Source organism: Delphinus delphis, chromosome 10 (genome assembly GCF_949987515.2).
Source record: "Delphinus delphis chromosome 10, mDelDel1.2, whole genome shotgun sequence".
Classification (NCBI taxonomy): domain Eukaryota; kingdom Metazoa; phylum Chordata; class Mammalia; order Artiodactyla; family Delphinidae; genus Delphinus; species Delphinus delphis.
Genome location: NC_082692.2, coordinates 95,832,035 through 95,853,413, shown reverse-complemented (window position 1 = coordinate 95,853,413; position 21,379 = coordinate 95,832,035). Strand labels below are relative to the sequence as shown.

Here is a 21,379-nt window from a genome sequence, read left to right as displayed (position 1 = left end):
CACGCGGGTGACGGCTAGCCTGTTCCCAGCAAGGCAGGTGGTTTGCCTGAGGACCCTATATATTGGGACTTTTATCTCCAAATGTCACGTAGAAGCATGAAGCCTCTTGGCTGACAGGGGTTGGGGGCCCATGAACGTTAGCAAACAGCCCCACGTGGCCCGAATCTCAAGCCCGCCAGCTCTCCCTACGGCCCTTGCAGTAAAGTCCTAAATCTATGGCATCCCAATACGGGGACAGTGTCCTCTGCCTCTTTGATTTCCCGGGGCTCGGAGGACAGTACAGGCCAATCAATGCTTGAGTGATGGATGGACGGAGGGCATGACCCTTCCGGAAGCGTGCCCCTGCTGACCTCGCCAGCCTTGGGACCCCCTGCACCCTGGTACCACACTTCCAGCCACCTGGAACTTCATTCAGTCCTCTGACTGTGCTGTGCTGTCTGAGACTTTCACCTTTTTTTGCACGTGATCACCTCTTTAAGGCAACACAGGTCTTCCCCGAAGAGCCCGAAGGCCTGGGGCACTCTTAATTATTCTTCCAAGGCCAGCATGGGCCTCACCTCCTCCCCCAAGCCTACCCTCACCCCCAAGCCAGGACAGATGCCCTTTCTCCGCACTGCGACGGTTTGCTTGCCTGTGACCTCTCCTGGATCGTGACCACGAATGAAGGCAGGAATGAGGGAACAGAGCCTGGGGCTGGGGCCCTGACCCTGCAGCCCTGGCCTGGGCGGTTTCAGCCAGACCCGATGGATGGATGGATGGATGGATGGGAGAGACTTACGTGTTCCTTGGACGGGTCGCTGATGCTGCCGTTGGTAGTTGGGGCGGCTGTCTCTGCGCCCTCGGGCTTCTCCTGCTGCTTCCCCTCCTCCTTGGGCAAGCCGCCCTGCCCGGGGAGGGCCACTTCGCCCACACCCAAGGCCTCGCTCTTATACTGCTTCACAAACTCCTCCATCACTTTCAGCTCGTTCTCCAAAAGTCCGCGGCAGCGAGAGGGGTCCTGGTCGTAGATAGGGAGCTGACGCAAGAGCTGGCGCCGGCGGTAGTAGGCGCCCTCGGTGCCCGTCACTGGCTGCTTCTCCTTGGGGATGAGCTCCATGTACTGCAGGCCCTGGGGAAGAGGAGACCCAGCACCATGATTCCCAAGCACTGGGCAGAGATCTGAGCCCTGGCGAGACCTGGGCTTCTGCAGGTCTCTGCAGAACCCAAGGATTATCCTCAAGGAAGAAGCGGGGTGAATTTGGGGAACACTGGAAAGAGACCTAAATAAGCTTCCGCTCTCCCCTGAGTCACACTCACAGATTCACAGTCTCGATGAGAATCGGGTAATTTCAGTAGACGTTCCTTTTAGATTTGCTGGCTTTGCAACAAGGATTTTTGTTTCCTTCAAAACTGAATATTTTTACCTCATTTACCTCGTGGCCATGCTTCTCATTTAAAAAAAAAAGTCGATCTAGTTTAAAATCGCTTTTCTTGGCAAAGTATAATTAAATCACTATAGGCAGAAGGTATTTCATAGTTTATTAATTTAAAAATATGCAAAGGCACCTTCTAATAGTAGATCGACAAGGTCTCAGGTCAGTCCCATTTCCACACCAACAGGGCTGGCACAGATGCTAGACCACCTGAATATTCATATGTCCGTGGATGACTGTCCAATGGCCTTCTGTTGGCTGGCTTGCTTGCTTTTGTGAGATGAGCAGAAATCTTACACTTGGGTGGGTCCCAGGGACGGGGAGATTAGGGGAAGGTGAAGGTCGAGGCCACACAGCATGAGAAAGTGTGAAGGGCCAGTTGTTGGTCCTGGACTACTGTTCTCCACCACTGTGCCCGACCTAACCCTGACCCATACCTGCCTCGCCCACCAGACGGCCTCATTCCCACGCCCCCGTGGCTGCTGCCGTATTTACCCTCTTAGAATCTTCCTGCCCCATATCTCGTCTTTGAGGCTGGCCTCACCCTGGAGTTGTGTTAACCAACATGGAAAATGCGATGCGTAATGGACAGTCCCAGCTGCGGCCTGTCTGTACGGAACAGGGTATGAGAACCTGGGGGAGGGGGTGCTACTCCAGAGCCTGGTTTGCTGAGTTTCATAATAAATGAATTCCGGGTAAGAGCCTTTTGAGAACAGGGAGAGGCAGGTGTGGGAATGCAGTTGAGGGGGGCTGTGAGCACCCCACCCTCGGCGGCTCAGCCCTGCATCCCGGGGGGCCCGGCTGAGACCTCCCGGCCCTGCGGGCTCACGCATACCCTCTTCGTCCCTGTTCCTCTGCACAGCCCCTCATACTCTCAGGGCACCTTCTAGACGCAGGAAATGGCCTGGGTGGTGCACGGAATCCTGGGGTGCCAGGAAATGTGGGTTTCTAGCTCCGGCCCTGCTGCTGCTCTCCGTGTAAGATCAAGAAAGCACCCAGCCTCTCTGGGCCTCCGTTTCCTCATCTGCAAAGTTCAGGGTAGAAAGCATGCTCGTTAGGGTCTGGGCCATTGTGAGGAGTCAGTGGCCACCTCACTTGATCTGCCTCACAAGTAAGAGGAGAGCAGTGTCACTCAGCCGAGTCCGCAGCCCCGAAAAGGGGCCAGAGTAGGCTGGCTGGCCAGAGTCCCAGGCCCTTCACCCAACACTCAGAAGAACCAGAAGCCCCGGGGGGGCCCCCCAGCTGACGACACGTCTGGCAGGGGCTGATCCCTGCTGTGTCTCGGGAAGCCCGTGGCTTTTCTCTTGATCAGCGTGAAACTGCAGGTGGCCTCCGACGAGAACAGGCCAGACGGGTAGATCTGAAGACCCTTGTCTCAAACTTTGCGGTGCATAGGACTCGCTTGGCGCCCTTGTGGGAGAGCTTCCCAGGCCCACTCTGTTTTAGGAGCCTGCAGGGGCCTGGAAGTGAGTGCTTGTATAGGTCCTCCTGGGGGAGTCTGAAGTAGGACATCCGAGGGCAGTGGGTGGGGGAAGGGATGGGACCAACAGAGGACGGGAAGCAGCAGCCCAACAGCCAGCAGGCTGGGGTGGGGCACAGGGCCCTGAGGAGATGGATGAGGGTACGGTAGGGCACAAGACCCTGGGGAGATGCAGCAGGGGCGGGGCAGGGGAAATACCCCCGCCAGCCCTTCCTATTTCTTGCCTGGGGCCTGCCCGGCTCCTAGAATCTCAGGAAGGATTTTGCAGCAGTGGAAACAAGAGCTTTGCTCATGCTGCCAGAATGGGCGTCCAGACCTGGCCAGTATCTCACTGACTCCGAGCGCTGAAGCAGCCCCAGTTGCACGGAGGATTCGGCTGATGGGAGAGCAGCCTCTTCTAGGAAGCCTGCTTTCTTCCCCCATTGGAGTGGTATGAGGAACGGTAGGGACAGCTAACACCTACGTGCTGCTCGCTGCGTTCCAGACCTTCTTCTAAGTGTCTGACCTATGTTAACCCATTTAATTCTCACAACACCCCTAGGAGAAAGGTACTAATATTATCCCTTGGGAAACTGAGGCACAGAGAAGTTAAGTAACCTCCCGAAGGTCACACAGCTAGTATGCGGTAGAGACAGCTTTGAACTCAGCAGCTTGGGTCTCAACTTCTTCTATACTGACTGTCTACAAGTTGGATGATTGGCAAAGATAAAAGAAATGTCCCCCAATCTCTGGGGGAGTTTCCTTTTGTCACCATTTCAGGGTGAGGGGGCTGTGGAAGCATTGCCTGGTGCCAGGAGGCTGTAGTCCCTGGATCTGTGTGTGGCTCTGGTCTTCTAGGGCCTGCACCCCTCCCTGCCCGACTTTGTAAGTCAGCCCTGCGGTCGAGGTTGCGCCTGCACTCACAGTGTCCTCAAAGCCCCAGCCGGGTACCAGCTCTCTGCCTTTGCTCTGGCAAGGCCCCAGCATCTGGCTACCACGGGCATGTGTTTCGTGATGGCTGGCCTTGCCTGGCTGGCCTGAGGCCCCTCCCACACTCCCGAGCCACACGCTGATGGCAGACATTGCTAATCAACCCTGATGAGGGTCTCAGAACCCACCTCAAGGCAGCCCTCAGGCAATCACTATCAGTTGGCATGGACTCGGGAAGGGGAAGACGGGGAGGGAGGCCAGGTCAGAGTGAGCTGCCGGTGGTGCTCAGAGCCTGCAAGAGAAGCTCTCAGGTGTTTCTCCACGAAGCCGACTACGGTCATGTTCCCAAAACCTTTAGCAAGATGCCTTTTCTAGGATCGGTTGGAAAGATTGGTTTAGGTTTTAAGTTTTTCGTGAGAAACTCTCTGAACCATTTGGTGCTCTGCTGTCTGGCACAGCCATACTGGGTGAAGAGGTTCCTGGAACCAGGCTTTTTCAGGACAGAAATCAAAAGAGCAGAGAGAAAAGTGGAGGAGAAGGACGCTCTTTTCCCAGGGTTGGGCAGTGGGACACACACAGACTCTGGAATCAGAAAACCCAGTCCTGATTCTGTGCTTTCTGATTCTTCTCCAGCTGTCAGACAAAGAGAGCAAATGGGCTTCACGTTACACGTTAATCCTGGTCAATCATGGCAGCCTGGAGTGCTGTGTTGAGTAGGATTCTGAGGCCCAATGAGGGCTCAGTGGGAGACAGTGCGCTGACTGCCACGGGTAAGGGAGCAGAGGATGGGGTATGAGTGAATGCCAGCCCTGCACGCGCTCCTCAACAGCTGCTGTTTGCTCTCCTGTAAAATGGGGGCAGTAATGCACCCAGCGCACAGGGAGTGGTGGGGTGTTGATATCCTTCATATACAAATACTCCATGGATGCTGGTTCCCTTCATCTTCTCCGTCTTGCCTCCCCACAAATTCCCGGCTAGCTTTCAAAGACCCATTCACCTCCCTGAGCCTCGGTTTCTTCTTCTGTAGATGAGGGTAATAACAGTACAGCCCTAACAGTGTTGGAAAATCAGAGGCGATTGTGCATGTGTGGCTCTTAGCGTAGTGCCTGGCTCATAGTAAGTACTCAATACATACTAGCAATTAGGTTTCTTGTGACTTTAGTCTTTGAAGACTTTAGTCTTTGAAGCATTTCTCTGGCTTTTATTCTGGTTGGGAAGGGTGACAGAGAGCAAGATTCAGTTCCATTTCCAAAATGTAATCAGTCCTGATCACTTGGTAATTAAAAAAAAAGTCGGAAGGGTGAGTGGGAAGAAAGTCGTCCAATCTCAGAAATGTGATTTGCTCGGGCAGGCCAGACGCAGGGCAGACAGAGCGGCCTTTATCCCATGTGGTTTTATGAGCCGGCATTAATCACGGCCCGACGATGCCTTCCTCTGATTAGTCTGGGGCTGAAGCGTTTGGGGTTTTCACCAGTCAGTTCCTGACGCCCACAGCTGGCTCTTTTACGAGCTGCTTGCTTTAGTTTCCGCTCACATCTTGGAGACCCACTGATGGCTCACCCAGGCCCGGGTGCCGGAGGGCAGACCCGCGTTCGGAACCACCCGGCACTGCCGCTATTCCGTGCCGCCCCCCGTGGCCCCCGACCTGCCCCTGCCTACCCACTGGAGCTGTCGAAGTCCAGCTCAGCATTCTGTGTTTCCTCACACGTAAACTAACCCTCACTTCACAGGGTGGCTGAGCTCATGCAGGCTGACCTGTTCTTTTAAAATATGCTTCTCAAAAAGCAAAGCTTTAAAAAAAAACCCAAGAAAACTTTGCCTCTCTTTGCTTTATCTAGAAGGGATGTTTTTCCCCCTCTTAAGCTCCAGCTTAGCACTGTGCTGCTCGAACCGTCTATGGTGAAGGATCAAGATTTGTTTGGTGTTTTTTCCACGGATTGCAGGATGATTTGTGGGCTCAGTGCACGTGATGAGAATGTAGCTCAGGCCACATGAGATTTCCACGTGAGGCTGACCACGCGGGAGCTCTGCTCAGCCGTCACGCACTTGGATGTCAAGTGCCACAACATTTTCCCAACATTTATTCTCAATTTCTGTGCTTCCGATCGGGGGCCAGTCACAAGGATTTTGTGGAGCAGTGCCAGTCCCCAGACCACACGTGGAATGTCCTTGGCTGGGAGGCGACGTGGCACAAATACGCCTCAAGCCTGCTGCATGCCCTGTGCAGTGGAAGGCGAGGAGTGAGACGGTACACAGGACAGGCATGCGCGTGCTCTCGCGGGCCTGGCTTCACTCCAGTGTAGGGGAGAGGTGATGACGAAGCACAGACACGCATGAGACAATGACGGCTCGAAATAAGAGCTTCTAAAGAAACCATGGAGAACTGGGAGAGAGAAGAAATGTAGCAGAGGGATGGGTGACATCTTCCACAGGTTGGGTAGTGAGGGACGGCCTGTCTGAGATAGGACTGGCAGAAGGAGCCAGCCATGAAGAGAACCGGGAAAGGATGTTTCAAGGAGAGGGAACAGCATGCGCAAAGTCCCCGAGGAGGGCAAGAGCTTAGGGAGCCCAGGCCTGCCGTAGAGTGGTCCAGGGCAGGAAGGTGGAAGGTCATTGCCATGCAAGGTACTCAGTGAGGGGGCGTAGCCCGCAGGGACAGGGACACACGGGTCTCAAAAGGCTCTCCTTTTCTCCCGGGAGAGATGGAATTCAGCGTCAGGCTTGCATCTCTAACACAGTAGGGTTTTGTAATCTCACTAACCTGTAGAAATCATCTGGGTCCTTGCTACTCCAGGTGTGCTCTGGGAGCCGGCAGCGTCGGCATGACCTGGGAGCTTGGCGGGACTGCAGATTCTCAGAACGGCCCTGAGCTTACTCGATGTGTTTCTGCAAGCTCTCCAGATGGCTTTTACGCTTGTGGAAATTTGAGGGGCGCCGGTCCACTGCTCTGGGTCTTGAAGGGGGCCCACGTGGGGTATCACCTGGGGCTTCGTTTAAATACTCGTGACTGATAATTCTGATCCTGCAATCTGCAGCTTCCGATTTAATGGTCTGGGGTGAGGCCTGTGCATGGGGACTTTTCTTGGGTCCTTTTAGTGGGCAGCCACGGGGTGACCTTGTGCAAGTCACCTGCTCTCTCTGGGCCTTGTCCTTCTCTGGGTGCCTCTTCCCTAGGGTTGTGTAAAGCCAATTTACTTCTCTCTTTTAAGCCCAGGAGTTAGGGAGAAGAGAGAAGTGTTCCTGTGCTCTCCCCGAGACTTGCAAAGGGCACATCCCAGGCCACTTTGAGGGAAAATGAAGAATTTACGGATGAACATGAGCACTCTGAGAGTTCTCAACAATAAACCATCCTCTGTTCAGAAGTGGGGAACCTAAAGGGAACCATGAGCAACCCTGTACTAGAGCTGAAAGGGCCCCTTAGAATTCACGTGAACACCTCTACCCATTTCATGGATGAGGAAAACTGAGGCCCAGACAGTTTTCACTTCAAGATCACAGAGCGAGGCAGGAGCAGGTTCGAAACCAAAGCTATGTTCCTACCATTTTTGCAAACTTGCCCACTTCTTACCTCGTCTTTGACATCCAGGAACCTGTGGCACGGCTCCTATTTACAAGGGCAGGGAAACAACCACTTGGTTGCAGGAAGCTCTCTTACCAGTTTCTGGGTGACTCCAGGGGGAGCCCACTCATAGGTGATGGTGTCAAAGGTGGGATCTTTCCCGGTGGCAATGGGGTTGGTCATGATCATTCGGTTCCTCTTGTAAATCCGGATGCCGTCCCCGCCTTTCACTCGGGCCGTGAGGGTGGAATACTTGGAGTCCATCAGCAAGCGGCCAATTTTCCGATCGTCTTCCAGGTCCGAGCTCAGGCAGTGGTCCTCCTGACTGCATTTGCATGACTTGCACATTTTCCTGGGGGGTGGGATGGGGACAAGTGAGATCAACCTCCAGAAAAGAGAGGCAGAATCTCCCGCTGGCAGCGCCTACGCTTTGGAAAGCAAGCTCAAAGTTTAACTTTAGTAACTTGAAAAGGTTAGCAGCAGACAAATGGTAACCGGAGCCCAAAAGGCCTTTGACGTCAGAAACTCACGTCTTCCTATCTATCTGTGGGGAATGTGGGTGTGACTTTCGTGGGTAAAAAGAGCAGCACGTTTTTCCTCTTGGTCACTGGGGTGGCAAAGGCTGGTTCATCACTGGAGATGTTCTACAGCAGGAGTCTTTACAGCCTGTGGGCTAAACTCGGCCCACAACTTGCTTCTGTAAGTAAAGTTTTATTGGAACACAGCTATGCCCATCATTTACATATTGTCTTTGGGCGGCAACAGCAGATAAGTAATTGCAGCAGAGATCACGTGGCCCACCAAGACTAAAATATCTACTCTCTGGCCCTTTATTAAAAAAAAGTCTACCAATCCCTGCTCTAAAGAATTATTGAAATTGTCTCCCAAGATTCATGAGCCTCAGAGCTTCAGCAGCTTGTAAACTCTTTAGCACTCATCCTGAAGTTAAAATACAGCTGGAAATTTTCTTCAGGAAACGGGTGGACAGGACCTGGGGGGAAGGGAATGAGTTTAGGAAACCCCTCGGGCTGGAGAGATGGATGTCCCTTGCCAAGCCTTTGTCCTGGGGCTGGGAAAAGAAAAAGCGTCCTGGGGAAGCTTCACAGTGACTTGAGGCCTGACACTTCCCTCCGACAATTAAAAACAGAAGCAGTTGGCTGCTTTGTGTCCTGCTGTTAAGGTTTAGATACCCAGGGGGTTCCCAGTGTGAGAGGAAAACCGCTCCCCTCCCTTCCTGGCCGTGTCCCCTCAGGCGTGCTGTGTCTCAGATGCTGGAACACACGCGATTTAGAGCTTGTCAGGTCAAGTGAGCTACATCAAGACCTACCGCGGGATGGGGCAGGCCTAAGCCAGAGACGTGTCAGGGCAGTTGCATGGGTGCTTCACAGCCAGGCCTGCCTGGAGGAACCCTTCTTTTCTCTTCTAAGCTCAGGAGACTGATGCATTTAATCATTTAGCACAAATTTTGACTGTGGGGCTACCAGACGCATGCCTTGATGGTCTGCATCAGTGGTTCCCAGCCAAGGTCAGATCTGTCCCCAGGGGGCATTTGACAATGTCTGGAGACACTTTTTTTAAAAAAACTTTTTATTGGAGCATAGTTGATTTACAATGTTGTGTTAGTTTCTGCTGTAGAGCAAAGTGAATCAGTTATACATATACATATTCCACTCTTTTTTTTTTTTTAGATTCTTTTCCCATATAGGCCATTACAGAGTATTGAGTAGAGTTCCCTGTGCTATACAGCAGGTTCTTATTAGTGATCTATTTTATATATAGTAGTGTGTATATGTCAACCCCAGCCGCCCGATTCATCCCTCCACCCCCCATACCCTGGTAACCATAAGATTGTTTTCTACATCCATGACTCTACTTCTGTTTTGTAAGTAAGTTCATTTGTACCCTTTTTTTAGATTCCACATATAAGCAATGTCATATAATATTTGTCTTTCTGGGTCTGACTTACTTCACTCAGTGTGACAATCTCGAGGTCCATCCATGTTGCTGCAAATGGCATTATTTTGTTCTTTTTTAAGGCTGGGCGTGGAGACACTTTCGATAGTCCCAATGGGGTGCTATGACGTCTATAGTGTAGGGGCCAGGATGCTGGTAAACATCCTGCGATGCACAGGACAGCTCCCTCCACAGCAAAGAATTATCCAGTCCCAAATGTCAGTAGTGCTGATGTTGAGAAATCCTAGTCTAATGTGAAAAGAAGGAGACCCTATCACAACCTTCAAGGAGACTGCAGTTGGGGTGGGAGAGGGAGGGAAAATCAGCTGGAAACCATAACATAAGGTAGAATCAGGTTGGGCCACGTGGGAGTCGCAGATGCTCTGGGGGGGGGGGGCGGTTCTGCTGCCTGGACCCGTTCCCCCAGGAGGTCAGGATGTGGCCCAGGGAAAGGGCTCAGCGGTGATGGAGGTCAGCAGGCTACAGAAGGTTAAACACATTTCTTCAGTGCAAGGCTGCTTCTTGTTTTTTTTGTGGTACGCGGGCCTCTCACTGTTGTGGCCTCTCCCGTTGCGGAGCACAGGCTCCGGACGCGCAGGCTCAGCGGCCATGGCTCATGGGCCCAGCCGCTCCGCGACATGTGGGATCTTCCCGGACCGGGGCACGAACCCGTGTCCCCTGCATCGGCAGGCGGACTTTCAACCACTGCGCCACCAGGGAAGCCCTGCTTCTTGTTTTTAACGCACGGGTGTGCAGTGTGACATGAAGGGGAAGAGAAGGCAGCATTTCCAGCGTTATTTGAGGAGAAGCTTCCAGTCCAAGTTCACATTCAGTGGGCTGCCATTTGAGACATGTTAAAATCGCAGATCTCAATGATAATTCCAGAGAAATTATCTCTCAAGATGAATAGGACCTAAAGACGGTACAGGGCAAACGCAAGAAGGCTTTTCTTTTCGTGCTCGTGAGAACGGGTGGCTTGTTTTATGGAACTGGGGCATTTTATTCATGACCCAATAATATGCTTTATGAGCCAGTCATGGAGGAAACGGATTCTTTAAGAAGACAGGTGAGGGCACTTTTGGTTGATGGGGCCGGGTGAGGGAGGCAGCAGCAGAGCAGGAAGCGGAGAGAGGAAGGCGAGGAAGGAAGTGAAGGAAAGCCCAGTGTCCCACCGGGTCCTCTGACGTCCCCAAACCTTCCATACGTGGAAGTGGGGGAGGAAGCTGCCCTCTGCTCTGTTGGTTCATGTAGACACTCAGGATGCTGTGCGAGGCGTCGGGAACGCAGAACGCTTTGAAATGCAAAATGCTGACAAATAGATGTTCTTTGAGATTGTGTCCACATTATTTTTCCTTTCTTCACGCTCTTCATGTCACCAGACACGTTTCTGAGACTTTACAGATGAGGCGGACACCCCCTTGGTCCCACCCCGCTCTTTCCAGGCACCCAGATTGCAGGGGACACAGACACATCTGGAAAGATCCTCAATGGTGTCACCATGGCCATTTCTGCAACCTGTCATAGTCAACCCGGAATTATGGAAATGGCATGGCCTTGGGCTCTAATCCCAGCCTGAACACTAGCCCACCACAGACCCCTGGCAAGTTTCTTATCTGTAAAATGAGAGGGTTGGTCTATATCAGGGGTTGGCAAACTACAGCCCACTGGCAGAATCCAGTCCATCACCTCTTTTTATATGGCCTATGAACTCTTTTGGGACACATGAAAATGATGAGAAATTTGAATTTCAGTGTCCCTAAATAAAGATCACAGTCACATTCATTCATTTACCTACTGTCTATGGATGATTTCCTGCTACAAGGGCCAAGCTGAATAGGTGTGACAGAGGCCATGTGGCTTGTGAAGCCAAAAACAATTACTATCTGGCTCTTCATTTATTTTTATTTTTTGCGGTACGCGGGCCTCTCACTGTTGCGGCCTCTCCCGTTGCGGAGCACAGGCTCCGGACGCGCAGGCTCAGCGGCCATGGCTCACGGGCCCAGCCGCTCCGCGGCATGTGGGATCTTCCCGGGCCGGGGCACGAACCCGTGTCCCCTGCATCGGCAGGCGGACTCTCAGCCACTGCGCCACCAGGGTAGGCCTATCTGGCTCTTTAAAGAAAGTTTGCTGACCCCTGATCTAGTTGATGAATTTTCAAGCTTTGCTGCACACCCAAATCACCTGGGGAGCTGTGTTACCTTGGGGATGCCCCGCTCGGCCCCCGCCAGTTAGATACACGCGTCTGGAGTGCGATCTGGGCCCGGGCACTCGTGACCCTGTTCCAGAGGGGATTCTCACGCACCCCAAAGCGCGAGAGGCATGAGTATGTCCCTTTCAGGAACTTAGGCACCTCAGGCTGACTTTCTATAGGTTGTCCCTCCAAGAGCACAGGAAGCCCAGCTATTGTATTACTCCACAGCCACCTATGAAGATCCTGACCCTGGGGAGAGGAGCAGAATTAACATCAAAGGGGTGCCGCGATGAGGAGATTGGGGGAATCTATCCAGAGAGACCCCCAAAGGGTGTAAAATTTTGTAATTTGCAGAGCCAGTGGTCTCCCTTCCATTTTTCATAGTATGTCCCCTGCTTCCCTCAGATCAGGGTTTTTCCCTCTGCTCACTGAAATTGGTGTGCCTTTAAAACATAAAGCTATTAGAATGATGACGACGATGATGATGGTAAGTCTCTGCATGCGAGGGAGAAGCCTTGCCCTGGGCTCTCTGGAAAGCTTGGCCTTCTGGAGGCCCGCTTCCCTCCGCCGTGTACGGTAGCTCAGCATCCTGTGAGGTTGGCCCCTGCGGGCAGGGACTCTGGCACGGCCATTTGGAAAGTGGGATGCTGAAGGCTGCTGGGGGGACCTCCCCTTCCGTTTCCATGACATGTTTGTTCTGAAAGTCTGCTTTTGTCTTCACTCTGTACCCTCCTCTCTAAGTAATTCTACTTATTCTGTGCTGCGAATATGAAGACCATTCTAATTCTACCAACCATGTGGATCCGTAATTGGATTCCAGACAGTTTGCCTGAAACTATGGAATTGTAAAGCTGGAAGGGGATCCTTGGGCCCACCAGCTCCAAGCTTCCCATTTTTCAGATGGGCAGTCTGAGGCTTAGAGAAGGGAAGTGTCTTATTCAAGCAGAGTCAGCACATGAATTCTGTCCTGTGATTATTAGTTAGGAAACTTTCCCATGAAACCAGACTGGCTGCCACTCTGACCCTTTAAATATCTTTCAAACTATTGAGAACATGAGAACTGAAGCATAAAAACAGTTTGACACGGTTTCCCTGCTAAGGCTCTGCGACCTCACTGCTCCACGAAGCCTCAAATTTAGGTCCCTATTAAGGTTGTTCCAAGGTGACACTGGATGGGCAGGACCTAAAAGCTGCAGTCTGTGTTTCTCAAGGACAAGTTCGCTTGACGTTCAAAGAACTTGTAGGATGATGAGGAAGTGGGATGAAAACAATGCTGAGAGGCTTCTGCTCCTAGCCGAGAGGAACAGTGTCCAGAACTGCCCTCCTGCCATAAACAACTAGGAAACCAGACAAAATATATCAAACACCCATTTGCAGATGCCAGATAGCAGCGCGGGACTGTGGTCCTTGAGAGAATGGAAACATTACTGCACTGACGCCACGTGTGCATTTAGGGAACATTATCCCTCGGCTCCAAGAACTCTTGAGGGAGGCATCCTTGCTTGTCTTCAGAGAGCTGATGAGGGGCCAGCCTTGTTCTCTGACACCCTGGTGGCAGATTCAGGACCAACGGGGTGAAGTGATAGGGAGGCAGCCTCTTTTCAAGGCCAGAAAGAGCTCAAGTGGCCAAAATAGATGCGTGGGGAGCTCTTCGTCCTGGAAGGACATCCTAGCTGTGGGAGGAATTTGTGCAGGGGACGGGTGTTGGGATTGGATGACCTTGACGGTCCCTGGCGTCCAGAAGACCATATGAGCTCCTCCGAAGTGGGGACTGCCTGGGAATAGCGTCAAGGAACAATCTTGTGCTTGGACCACAGTACTACATGCAGAATGGTTGACAGTGTGGGATGGGGCTTCCTACAGACCCGAGTCCGAATTCTGCCCTCTGGTAGCCGTTCCCCCATTACCCACCCTCAGTTTCCTCATCTGTAAAGTGGACATACTAGTACCTCTTGCTTAGGGTTATTTTAGCATTTAAGTAGAAAAGACTTAGCTCAGCTCAGTAAGCATTTTTGGTAACTGCTGTCTCACAGCGGAAATCAACTTCTCTGAGACAAACATCTCCCCAATTTTGTTCTTCCACTGAGTGCCCAAGGCAACCCTCTGGCAGTGGAGACAAAAGCTCCTTTTTAGCTCTCGTGCCCTACAGGGCTTAGCCTCTCTCTCCCAGGGCTGCAGGGACGGTCCCCCAGGCTGTGCCCTGCACACCTCCAGGGCATACGGTCCACACAGATGCTGATGTGAATAGTGCCCGGGGACTGTGCAGAGCGGCAGCCCTACCTCTTGTTTTCAGGGTCCTCAATGAAAAAAAAAAGAACAGCGCCGTGAGTCCAAGTCCAGCTGGATCTCACAGCCCTCCTGCCTTGGATGTGAATACCAGGTCCTGGTTTTTAAGTACTGTGGACACAGTGATTTTTATTTCTGTCCCAGGGGCACTCTTTGGTCAGAACCCCAGGGGGATGATGGTGCAGGAGGGGGAGATGAAGCCCATACCCCAAACCCCAGGACAGACAGGTCTACCCAGCGTGGACCAGGCACCAGCTAACGACTGTCCACCGCTTCCCAGAGCATCCTCACCGGGCTGAGCTTGGCAGCCTCCACCTGGAAATGGTTTATAAAGCCCTGAACTCCTCCTTCATCTTGGCCCCTCAAGGGCTTTTCTGTCATTTCTGAATTAAGCCAAGCAAGAAGGCATTCACCCCGGAGCCAGTCCACCAGCAACACATGCATCCTAAGCAGTCCCATCAGAGAATGACCAGGGTTCCCAGAAAGGACAGCCAAGAAATGAAGGCAGGCAGAGCCTCTCCTGACAAGCTCCATTACCTCCATGAATGTGGCTCGAAGCCCGAACACGTCCCCTTGCATCTCAGACAAGGCACACCTCTTGCTGACTGCTGCTGGCCCAGGGACATCTGGAAAAGGAGACAGAAAAGAGGGTGTTTTCCTTCCAAACGTCTTGGACCAGGGATGCTTGACCTCTAAAGACTTGGCATGCCAGCAAAGCGATTGTGTGGGGTTCAAAGGTCTCGAGATGAATAAGCCATCACTTTACTGTTTACCAGGAATGGAGGAGACCAGTCGGGAAAGTGGCCATGGGTTAGGCAAGTGTGGAAGGGTGGAACTTTCCCAGCAGAAATGCCCTGGGGCTCATCGCGCCTTCCCCAACCCTCACCCGCTCCCCTGATCCACTTGTCACTGGAATGGAATCTTCCAGTGAGTGCCTCCTGTCTCTCATTTATTTGTGACTTATTGATAGGGTGTGATTATACCAAAGCTACAGGCACAAACAAAGGTTCATGCGGCCAAATGTTTACAGCTCAAAGCATAGCTTAAATATTTTGCTAAATCACGGGAAATCAGGAGCATTTGAAACCCGGTCGTCTTTTGGGAGAGCGCAACGCACAAGACAGGTTTTAGTGTTCATTACCAGCCCCAGGTGACCAAAGTGCACGGCTGCTGCTTGCTGATGTATTTAGACCCGGCTGGCTCTCAGATGGGGTCTTCGAACCAGCAGCATCACCAGAAGCCTGCAGGAAACGCCCCACCCAGGAGGGTCTCAGCCCTTTCGAATTCGAACCTGCACTTGAACACAATTCCCAGGAGATTCATAGGACATGAAACTTGGAGAAGCGGTGGGTTAGTATGTGGATCTGCCAGCTGAGAAACTGACCTGACTCTCCACTGGGGGTGGGTGCTGACTTGGGATGGGAACCACATGTACTAGGATTTTATCAGAAGCAGTGTTCCATCAACTTGTGGGATAAAGGGATAAGCTTCTCATTCAACAAACTATTGATTCATTTAACCATTTATTTAGTATCTGCTATGTGCCAGGCACAGGGATACATGGTAAGACTCGCGGTGCCCTAGAGGAATACACAGTCTAGGGGGAGATGGAGAAACACATACTTATCCCCTTTCCTGGGAAGGGATTAGTTTGAGGCAAGGACAGCTGCCTCTTGTATAGTAGAAAGACATGGACTTTGGAGCCTGAGAGACCTGGATTCCACACCCAGCTTCGTGACTTAACAGCCGTGTGGCCTTGGACAAACTGAGCCTCAGTTTCTTTACCTGTCAAATGGGTACAGAGATAACGCATGCAATGTGCCCAGCCACCTTAGCCACTACAAATGGTAGCTGCTATTATCTTGCACACAGACTTTAGGAGCACAGAGGAAGGTGTTAACCCGAATGGGAATTCCAGAGAGGCTTCTCAGAGGCGGTGACTCAGGATTGGGGCTGTGCATGGTGAGCGGGCAGAAAAGGAGGAGAAGGAGGTCCTAGCAGAAGGAGGAGGTACGCAAGGGCAGAAGGGTACAAAAGGGCTGGGTGGGTAGGGTGTCACGATCTGAGCATGCTCTGTGGGGCATGACACCTCTACTCTCTCTGCTTGTAAGTGGGGAGAAGACAAGTCGTGAGGCCGTCCTCATTGCTAGTGTCAGAATTCAAACAAGGACATAGGAAGAAACAGTTATCCTTCACAATATTTCTCTTCTCCCGCCCAAGTCTTCCCGCGATAATACCCAGCTCCACACCTCCTGCGTGGTGACTGCTGTTTATACCACGTCCTCAGACACTTCACTGTTCTGTCTAATACACCTTCACAGCCTTGGGAGTAAGAGCCATGTGGCACGTATTTGAAGGGATGCATGTTTCTATTTGTGCCTATTCAGTGCTAGAGTCATGTTAAAATGGAAAACCAAGACGATGCTCACCACCGTCTCGTTGTCTGAGCTGGGGAACTTTCATTCGTGGGTGGAACTTTGCTCCCTAAAGCTGTTGGCGTAGAAAACCTTGCCTGTTGTTCCTGACGCGTTGGATTCTACTAGCTGAAATACAACGATCCCATAACACTTCATGTTTAAATGATTTGAAGTTTTGCGGGGAGGTGTATGATGTATGAATCAGGCTTCATCACTGGATGGTTTTAGGTTTACCCGGAGGCAGCAAAGCCCGAAACAGAAGAGCTACGCGGGAGAATTTCCTAAGTGGCAAATCACCCCGCCCACTGGAGCACTGTTCTAACGACTGTCGGATTTAACAGCCAGCCTACAAGGGGATTAGTCCTGATGCTTGGCCGGGAGAGCTGAACTGCTGGCTCAGGGTTTGGTTTAGATGCAAGGCGGCCCAGTACAGCCGAGCTCGGGCCCGTGGGTCGGGGGGCTGGCTCTATGGTGTCAACTCTGACATTTATTAGCTGTGCAGCTAGAGGCGAGTCGTTTCCCTGCCCAGCCCAAGGTGGTCCTCTGGGAAATGAGAAAACTGGCCTGCATCGGGGTGGCCCATATCCTGTTGTGTGGAATCCTCGTTCTCTGCGCTCTTACAAAGTGGCTTATGGCGGAGGTGGGAAGGATTATATGATCAAATAAAAATGGTGGACGCTGGATGGACCGGGGCGTCCAGCGCCTTTCAAGAGCTAGCTTATGACAGAGGCAAGAGAGATAGGAGAAGGCAGCTGTTTCAAGTCAAGAGGTCCGGGCTTCGGGGTCAGAGGTGTGCATTTTCGTCCCAGTTCTGTCCCTTTCTTCTGTTGGACTTGGGCCAGTGAGTGATTCGTGGAGTCTGTTTCTTCATCTGTGTCCCTTTCTTCTGTTGGACTTGGGCCAGTGAGTGATTCGTGGAGTCTGTTTCTTCATCTGTGTCATGGGGCCAGTAAGAACCACCCTGCCCCCTGGAGTCACTGAGAGGGTTCAATGGGCTGCCGCACGGAAAGGGCTTAGCATGCACTTATTATGCACCGAGTGTTTGCTGTTGTCAGTCTACCTCATATAAACATACTCTGAATCAGATGTTCTCAAAAAATTTTTTTTCCCAGCTTCAGAGTTCTAGGCAACTTCAGAGGAACTACTTTCCTAACTGCACACCCCATATACTTTCTTATTGTCTACTTTGTTTCATGATTATAAATGTTGCCTCTCTCACTGGATGCAGGAAGCAGGGTCGGGCTGAGTCTCTATCCTGCTAGTGGGACAGTTTCCATGACAGCAGAAGTCCATGGGTGAGAAAACTAAATGGCCTTGCGAGGAAGAAACGGAAGAAACCGATTTGGGCCCTCAGGCCACACTTGCTGCGGGTCTCCTGGCTGACAGTTTAACACAATAAACAGACATCTGTCCCCTACGTGCCATTCACCAAGGAGGCAGACAGACCCAGCTCTTCCTGACACAGAAAATGACCATCCTGTTTATCGACGAAGGGAAGACGTCAACCAGAACAGGTGTTTCCAATGAGATATTCCGGTTTGTAAACAGTGGGTCTCTCTGATGTGGATGCCGTCTCAGATGAACGATGGCAAAGTGGCTCACAGCAGCTGAGAAGACAAGCGCTCCTTTTTCCCGAGGGGAGGATAAAGTGTTTGGACAACTTTCTTTGGCTCGGGGTAGTAGGATGTGTGGTTCCTCTAATGCTGTGGAACTGAATGGTGTCGGGGACTTAAAAGGATGTGGATGAGACCAGAAGCCCCTGGGATACAAAGGGTGGGGAGTGGCAAGGTCTTCTCCCTCCTCGAGCATTTACCTTCAGTGAACCCCAAGGGAAGTCTGAAAGGGGAACAGTGCCACCGAGAGCAATGGGGGGCTGAAATGAAGGGGAGCAGAGAAGGGCAAGGGTGAGATGGAGTTTCAGGACAAGCATGAGACTCGGAATTAGAAGACGGGATTCTCCTCCAAGCCCAGCTTCTCTCTCTCCTCGTGTAACTCAGTTTTCTCCTCTGGAAATGAGTTTTCTCTGCCCTTTTTGCCTCAATAGGGCTGTTGTAAGCATCATGTAAGAGAAAGGTTGTTTGTAAAGTGAGGTAAGTATTTACCATTGTTTAAAAAAAAAAAAAGTCCAAAACTCGGATGGAAGGCAGAAAGGTGGGTGGCACACCCTTCAATGTCATATGGTGGCAATATGCCATTTTCTCTACCCCACCCCATCCCTGCAGGGATTATCTAGAGAAATTTACTTCTTGCTATCCTTAGACTCGGTGAAGTTCCATGTTAACATGTAGGTTTTTGTCCAGTAGAGATACCAATACGAATAGTTTCTGTCCTTTTGAAAAAGACGACCCCAAGGGTTACGGTTGATGGTCCTGTAGGACATTAACTAGTTATATACCTAACCTATCAATCTTGTCCTAACATTAGATTGCCTAGGAACCCCTAAGTCTTCAAATGCTTTCTGAACTGCTCTAAATAGCTTACTGGTTCCTTCATTACATAATGAGTTGAATATAATCTTTGCCAAGTTTCATTTTATAGCTGCACAAGAATCATGCTTTTACCTCTTGAAAACTGTATCTTAACACCATCACATGCCCTCCTGACTACCCGTGGGTTTGCTTTTCGAGCTGGGGCGTTCTGAACTGACACTAAATTCTCTTCCAAGCCAGGTATTCTGACTTGTCTTTTACAGGTAAACTCTATAAGCATACCTGTGTTACTGGTCAATGTGCTTTGTTACTTAAAAATGTCCCTTTTCCCCCGGGGTCCCAGGAGAGAAGGTATAGAGACCTCTTCCTTAACAGTGATGACACTCCTGTGAGGTATAGTCATTATTCCCAGTCAGCAGGTGACGTGGACCCGTGAGTCTGAGAGAGGAGAAGCACCTTGCCTCTTCAGAATGGCCTGGACTGGAGCCCCTCTGGGGAAGGGCGGTCTCCTTAGTCTGTCCTTATTTGTATTATAACTTTAAGCAAAACTGTTTTGTCTTTCCTAAGGGTCATGATTGTAGCTAACATTGATTGAGTACATCTTATGTGCGGGGCATACACCAAGCATTTTCATAATATTTAATTTAAGCTTCTTGATGAACCCACCAGAGAGGCACTCTTAGTAACCTCATTTTCAGGCGAGGAAACAGGCCCAGCGAGGTTATGCCTCCGCTTCGAGATCCAATAGCCAGTAAGTGATGGAGCCAGCAAGTGAAACCATGCAGGTGTTACTTCCTTGCTATGCTCTCATCTCCTGTGCTGTGGCACCTTCCACCACAGGTACAGCACTTTAGAGTTCACAGAGTGTATTCACATCCCTTATCTCACTTGGTTTTCACAACAACCCTAGGATGTCAGTATCTTGCATTTGCCTCAGGAGGAAAACAAGCTCACAGAACTGATAGGGTACAACGCTCAGGCCATGATTCACACTCATGCCTTTGGAATCTAGGTCCTGTGACTTATTACCACACTGGGCGTCTCCAGACCCCAGACAGCCTCCCACGAGCCTAGCCTTGACTCGGGCCTCGGGCCACTTGGGTCCAAGGGGATGGGCAGTGCTTCTGGAGGGATGGGAGGTCCTGGAAGGGTTAGGGGGAAGGGCAGTAGGACAAGGTCATGCTCACCTTGGTTCCAGAATTTCTACCAATTAACCCTGTTCTGCTAAATAAAGTGCAGATGTTCAAGGCAACAGACAGGCTTCGGTGGGAGAGGTGGCAGCCAGAGGAGAAGGAGAATCAGAACCACGGGCAGTGCCTATGGGAGAGAAAGCCAGGCCCTGGCTTCACCTAGTTTATCTGCCCTGCACTGGAGGCCTGAAATGACTGCTGGTCACGAATGCATAGGACCAGACCAGGGAGCTGGCACTCACTGAAACTCTGAAGTTTACATTTTAATTTAACCCATGCACTATAGGCAATGTTAAGAAACCTTTTCTAGATATTTTGGGGCCCGTACACTGACTTCTGTAATAACTCACATAGATATACAATTACAAATGCAATCCACGCCAGGAAGGAGAAGGATCTGACCTAGTCTCTGTGTGTGTGTGTGTGTGTGTGTGTGTGTGTGTGTGTGTGAAGCAGCGCTTCGCAAGTGAATCAGACACTCTGATTAGCATACAGATCACCTGGCATCTGGCTAGTGTGCAGATTCTAGTCTAGCAAGTCCGGGGGGAGCCTGATATTCCGTAGTAGTCCTGACCTCCCAGAAGAAGCCAATGCTGCTGGTCTGGGGACCACACTTTGAGTAGCCAGAGACTCCATCAGTGGTTCCCAGGCTTGTCTGCCCATTAGAATCACCTGGGGACCTTTTCGCACTTCCCAAGCCTAGGCTGAATCCCAGAGCAGTTTAGCTGCAATCTCTGGGGATGGACCACGGGCTGTAGGCGTTTTTGGAAGTTCCCCAGGGGATTTTAAAGTGAAGACAAGTTTGGGAACATCCAGGCCTCACCACTGGGCCCTCAGCTGTCCAGCGTGGACTTGAAGGCTCTCAGATCCTTAGCTTAATGTCTCCCCCTCCCAGACTCCACTCGCAGACCACCACCCCCTCCAATGTGAGTTTTTACAGGCCGCCTGAATTTTATTGTTGTCCTTTCATTTTGGTCCCATCTGCCCTGGCACAGGCCTGCCTCCCAGGCTTCCTTGCCAAATGCAGTAACTTTCTTAACAGCCACGCAGAAAGGAAACCACACCCTTCCTCTTCCTTTAAATTTCACTGGCTGCCTGAAGCCCCTCGGGGGCTCTCACGGATCCTGAGACCCTCTACCAGGCTTGAGGTCAGGGGTGGTCCTCCCCCTGCCCACCCGGGGCCAAAGCAGGGGCTGAGGGGTCGTGCCAGATGGAGGAGCGCAACCTGGCCATGGCTTCAGGTCTTGGCCAAGAGAACCCTGTTTCCCCAAATAGGAGAGGAAAGACTGGGATGTGTAGCCCAGACCCTGGCGGGTTCTGTCTTTTATTCCCTCCGCCTTAAGAGGACTGGCTCAGAACATGGTAGCCACAGACAAGAGTGTGCACAACCGAATGCTGGCAGTCTCTCCCCTTTTCCAAATTTCCATCCTGCGCCGTCTGACCCACGCTCTCTAGGATGACGTGTAAGTCACCACGGAGACAGGTTTGGATAAAGTGCCCCCTAAAACCACAGTGAGTCCCAGAAGCAGAAGCAACATCCTCGTCTACATTAG

The 21,379-nt window shown here is 51.5% G+C and overlaps 1 protein-coding gene across 1 annotated transcript in view; it reads right to left on the bottom strand.

Moving 5' to 3' along the window:
• Window positions 1–21,379, bottom strand: part of LMCD1 (LIM and cysteine rich domains 1) — a 57,850-nt gene that overhangs the window by 14,549 nt on the left and 21,922 nt on the right. Inside the window, exons 2-4 of the mRNA XM_060022961.1 lie at window positions 14,328–14,416; window positions 7,457–7,712; window positions 779–1,108 (exon numbers count right to left, since the gene is read on the bottom strand). Coding sequence (XP_059878944.1) covers window positions 779–1,108; window positions 7,457–7,712; window positions 14,328–14,416 — 675 coding nt within the window. The remainder of the gene's footprint in view (window positions 1–778; window positions 1,109–7,456; window positions 7,713–14,327; window positions 14,417–21,379) is intronic.